This window comes from Gavialis gangeticus, unplaced genomic scaffold, assembly GCF_001723915.1.
Source record: "Gavialis gangeticus isolate Ggan-Ray unplaced genomic scaffold, GavGan_comp1, whole genome shotgun sequence".
Lineage (NCBI taxonomy): Eukaryota > Metazoa > Chordata > Crocodylia > Gavialidae > Gavialis > Gavialis gangeticus.
Window position 1 is genome coordinate 13,667,961 of NW_017729006.1, and position 5,159 is coordinate 13,673,119.

Genomic DNA, 5,159 nt, shown 5'->3' on the forward strand with positions numbered 1-5,159 from the left:
AGCCGAGCTGGGGCGCCGGGGGGGCCCCCCCGTGTGCTCCTCGGTGGACCCAGAAATGGACTGGAAGTGCTTCTGGTCCACTTCCAGGTCTGCTCCCAAATGTGCGGGGTGGGGGGGGGTCCTGTGGGATGCTCCATGTGCCCGCCATTACAGCATTCATAAGCTGCCTGGTACCTTGAGGTATGTAGGGAAACATTTAAAGCTGTCTCTCTCTCTCTCTCTCTCTCTCTCTCTCAATAGCTGAATCTCTCCAAATCTATTTGGAGGGGTCCAATTCAATTCAGAGAGATGATATTTAAAGGGTCTCCTGATTCTATTTGGATTTGGAGATTTGGCCATCAAATTGGGCTGAATCTCCTTTGAGTTGAATCAGGGACCAAAGCTGTGCACAGCCCTAATACATACCCTTCTCTCTGTATGTAATGCACACGTACGCTGCTAGAATACACGCACATACGTATACAATGTAGCATTGCTCACAATAGGAGGGGTTTTATTGCTTTAACTATTCCACTAAGGAGTTTGCATATTATTCCTGTCCTACTATATTTCCTTTCCTTCTTTCTCTGTCACCTTGCATTTGATTCTTCTGCTTCAATGCATAATGTGATTCTGTCAATGAGCACAGACAATAACAGTGCATAGGAGCTGATGGCATAACTCACAGCTATAAGCAAACTGCTCAGTGATTTTGAGCTCTAGATCTCAATTCCTCAACTGTAGGGTGCGCTATTTGTTAGTTAAAGGCCCAACATACGTAGTGATGATGATGAATTCATTTTTGGTGACTGTGTGTGTGGTGTTATGTACAGTAACAAGGGCCAGATCCCTAGCTGATGAAATCAGTGAAGCCGTGCACTGGCGCTCTGATTCTAATGTAGGATGTCTTTTCATTTAAAATGCCAGATTTGACATCTGGCAAATTGAATTTGTTCTTGGTGTTTTTAGAAGCAAGATCATAAAATATTATTTGTATACAATGATCGTCACTTACTCTTGTGCCTCCCCCCTCAGATTGCAACATAGATGTTTCAGTGGGAATTGATGTTTCAGGACCTGTGGGACCTACACCTGCACTGCACTTGAAAAAGCAACTGCAAACTGATCTGCCCAGATTTCTGCAACAGGCAGAGTCCTTGACTAATGTCTGCTGCACTTCTGAGTCTCAGCTCAACGTCAGGTTCAAGTACCAAGTGTTTGGGCCAACTGGCCTACCCCTATTTGACTCTAATTTTGAAAAGTATAATGAAGAGATAATCCAAAAGTTCTTAGCTGTACAGATCACTGTGGACACATACTTGAATGCGCGCTTCTTACAGTTACTTTGGGAGGACTCCTTTGAAGTGGCCTCAGCTAATGTGAAGGTAAACAGAAGTGTGTGTATAATTGAGTAATGACTAAATTATATTATTCAGAATACGCTGGGTTTAGTGCTGTGTGGATTCTGCAGCAGAAGAAAAGAGATTCATAACTGGTCATTCAAATAAAACCTTGGATTTATTTTCACAGTATTCAGATGTCTTAAAAAGGTGAACAAAAAATCTCTTCTACACCTGACTGAGTGCCCCTGGAAGAAGAATGTATTGATAAATATGTAGGCAAATCCATGTGCTCACAAGTGTTCACACTGGATATATTTATCTTGGAATTTATTTATAGGTTCAGGATCATAAATAATACCTTTTCATAGATGACTAGTCACGCAGCCTGAATAGTGATGGCTCAGAGCAGGTATTTTTGCAAGTAATTAGTTTATGGAAATATATTTACACATGGTCACTGTGAATAACTCACAGTTTGAAATGAGACAAAGGGAAAGGAAAGATGTAATGGTTTGAGTCAATCCATGCAGAAGTGGATAGATTCTTTGCATTGACTTGAATGGAAATTATTTCATGTTCTAATATTTCTGAATTGCACTGTTTGAAGAGAGCACTTACACATGTGCAATTACATAAGATACTTTTTACACATTAAATCCCAGAGCAGGAAGGGCACTTTGGTCCTCATAAAATATCAAATATATGTTCCGTGTGTATTTTGTTTAATTTATTGTAAATTATTGCAAGTCTAGAATATATTTTAGCTTAATTCTGAGTGCTTGCTAAAAGATCTCTTCTCACGGCTGCACATGAACAGCAAATGCAAATTTGCCTGCTTGCAGAGAACAATATCAATCCTATTTTCAACATCTTCTCAGCAATTCCTCATCAACACAGATGTAGGAGGAGCACATTCCCAACCTTATTCTTTTTTCCTTTCTTCTCAGGAATGTTTAACTTATGGTTCTTCTCTGGAAGAGATGACGTACAAATGGGTTTAGGATGAAGTGGAATTTTTCTCCCTGTAATTCTTTTCTAGCTCTAGCCTGTGCATCATGAAAAACCTTAGGTTCCTTAAGGCTCCTTATTGCAGTTTGATTTCTAGAACAAATTTGCTCAATTTCCAGGTAAATTCTCTCCCCAGCTGCCAAGTCTTTTAACTCCTTGTAGAAGCTAAACTGGGTTTTTCCCTGTTCATACACCTTCAGAAATCAGAAATAAGGATTCTACAAGTACAGTGCACACCTGTCTGACTACCTTAGCCCCATTCCTTCTAGGAACTGGAAGGGTGATCACCACATGCCCACTTAATCCATGGCTGTGCTGCTGAGATGGTCAGAAGGATGCCAGCTACTGCCCTTTATGCTGGTGCTTGCGGGCAAGATGTAAACAGGCCTGAGATCACAAATGCCTTTCTTGTAGATCACTGAACAGCAACATGTTTGTTCCATAGCATTCATCAGCTGGATATGATTTATTCTTGTTTATCATTTTTTTTCGAACTTACATGGTCAGCACCTGTCAAACTTAATCAAACAAGACCCGGCTTTATTCCAATGAGAGTCTTGCTTGATATCTCTGTAAACATTTGAGGAAACGAAACAAGTGATAACTATGTGTAGAATGGAAAGTATTGAGCTGAAGAGTCCTACTGTACTCTTCCTAACACTTTGTGATAAATTTGCACACTAACAGCATATGATCATTGCATCTGATCTCTCTGAACAGCTAGGAAGCCTACACCAATTTGTGTAGGTTTGAGGACACTTGTAATGGAGTTTTTGTCTACCTTTCCCTGCCCCTAACTTTGCCCTGCATGTCCCCTGCTGGGGACATGGGGTGGTTAGTACAGGAGCTGGGCCCAGCTGCTTCTGTCATCCATGCACCAGTAGGGAGTTCCTTTCTGCAAAGGGAATTTTCTGCAGTTCAGAGATGGTTGAATCCATCTGCTTTCTGCTGCCTGAACAGTGTAAAGTGGGTCAAAGGAGACCAGATGACCTAGCCCAGGGCTAATAGCTTATTAGTTAGACAGTTTTCAGTTCTGCAATGCAGAGATGCATCGCATTACACCAGCATAATTTGTATTTACTTGTATGCTAATGTAAATTACTCTAGAAGCCAGAGCAAACTGGTGACTGGCTTATCCAGAGTAGCAGACTGGACTGTTAACCACAGTGCTTCACTTCTGGGTGGCTGGGGAGCAGGAAATAGCTTGAGCTAACTACTACCAGGGGACAATCAGTTGAAACCGACTCGAACACATATGTACTGGTCTAACTTATACTGTTGTGTAGTATTCTTCATGGGAAAAATACTTTGTTGTGTATTTGTTTTCATGGGAAACTGAAGAAAAGTAACTTACATTGGTGTAGGGCTGCATGTTGTGTCTGTTCCTTTTTTACACCAGTATAAAATCAGATCACACATTAGTGGAAATGTGGCTGTCCACATAATTGGATTCTCATTACCAAAAGAAAAGAAACACTTTCTGTTCTCCATTCCTCTTCATTTACATTTGGAGACCTCTGCTGCTTTCAGTGAAGTTTCTTGCAAGCAAGAATAACAACAGAATTGTCCCTGTGCCTAGAAAATAGGACATACATGAAATCTACAGCTGGTTGTAGCAATGATAGTTAGGGCTGTTCCTGGGGCAGGAATTGGGGTGACTACCCTGGGCCCCACACTTTGGGGACCCATGGTCAGTGCTGCATAGGCTCCACTATGGCCACCATGTGCCACCATGCCACCAGCTGTGCCACCCCCATCCCCCTCCCCCCACTCTGCTTCACTGGCTCCAGCTGCTCACCATCCCCCTCCCGTGCCCCACATGGGCTGGTATGTCCCAGGCCCCCACACCCTTAGGGACAGCTCTGGTGACAGTCTGTGAGCCAGGTTCTTTTAAATGGAACTGCTGTCAAAGTACAGATGATTTCTGGCCTAGTAACCATGAGTCTTTTTAAAATGACCCTTAAAGGCTGAGTACAGACTCTCAGAAAGCCAGAGGCTGAATTGATTCAATATTTATAGATCAGTCTAAACTGTCTAGGTTGAAGTGAGAAGCAGGTGAACAAAAAATTGCTTTTGAGTTGGAAATGCAGCCACATGCCTGCAGTGGCTCAGGCCATAAGCTGGGAGGTGCTGGAGCACTCCTTCCATCCTGCTGGCCACTGCTGAAGGGAAAGGAGGGAAGCAGGGAGAGAAGCCCTCCAAGGTTCTTTTTTTTCCCTTCCCTGGTCAAGCTGAGAGGAGTGGGACATGGCCAGGCCATGCCTGGCCCACTGAATGATGGGGGTGGGGGGGCTAAATCTGTCTTGCACTGATCCCAGCTGGGGTCTGCCTGTGTTGGGGGCAGGGAAAGAGGAGCAGCCACTTGCTCCCTGCTTGAGCAGGGGGTGGTACATGGCCAGGTCCCAACCTGGGCTGGCATACTGAACTGGAGGGGGATAGGGGAGCTTAAACCCCCTCCTTGGCCCTCACTGAACCCTAGCCAGGGTCTGCCTCATGGGCAGCCCCCAACAGGCTTTCACCCGTTTCCTGCTTGAGCAGGGGTTGTGGCCGGGTCCCAGTCCAGTCTGGTACATTGAGGTGTGAGGTAGGGGGTTTAAACCTCCCCCACCTAGAGAGGATGCTAGTCAGGCCAGGGAGGAGGTTTAAAGCTCCCTCACCCTATCTCTTCCCCAGCCTCATTGTGTCAGCTTGGGCTGGGGCCTGGCTATGCCCCCATTCTCTGCTTGAGTGGGTAGTGTGGAAAAGCCTGTCAGGGGCTACTTCCTGCCTACCCGCCTTGCCATGCAATGCCCCCTGCCAGCTGGGGTCCAGACCCAGGTCCCCCCCCCC

The 5,159-nt window shown here is 44.8% G+C and overlaps 1 protein-coding gene across 1 annotated transcript in view; it reads left to right on the forward strand.

Annotated features, from left to right (window-relative positions):
- Positions 1 to 5,159, forward strand: part of LOC109291740 (collagen alpha-6(VI) chain-like) — a 128,914-nt gene that overhangs the window by 54,947 nt on the left and 68,808 nt on the right. The window contains exon 10 of the mRNA XM_019508834.1: positions 1,015 to 1,364. Within this exon, the coding sequence (XP_019364379.1) occupies positions 1,015 to 1,364 (350 nt within the window). The remainder of the gene's footprint in view (positions 1 to 1,014; positions 1,365 to 5,159) is intronic.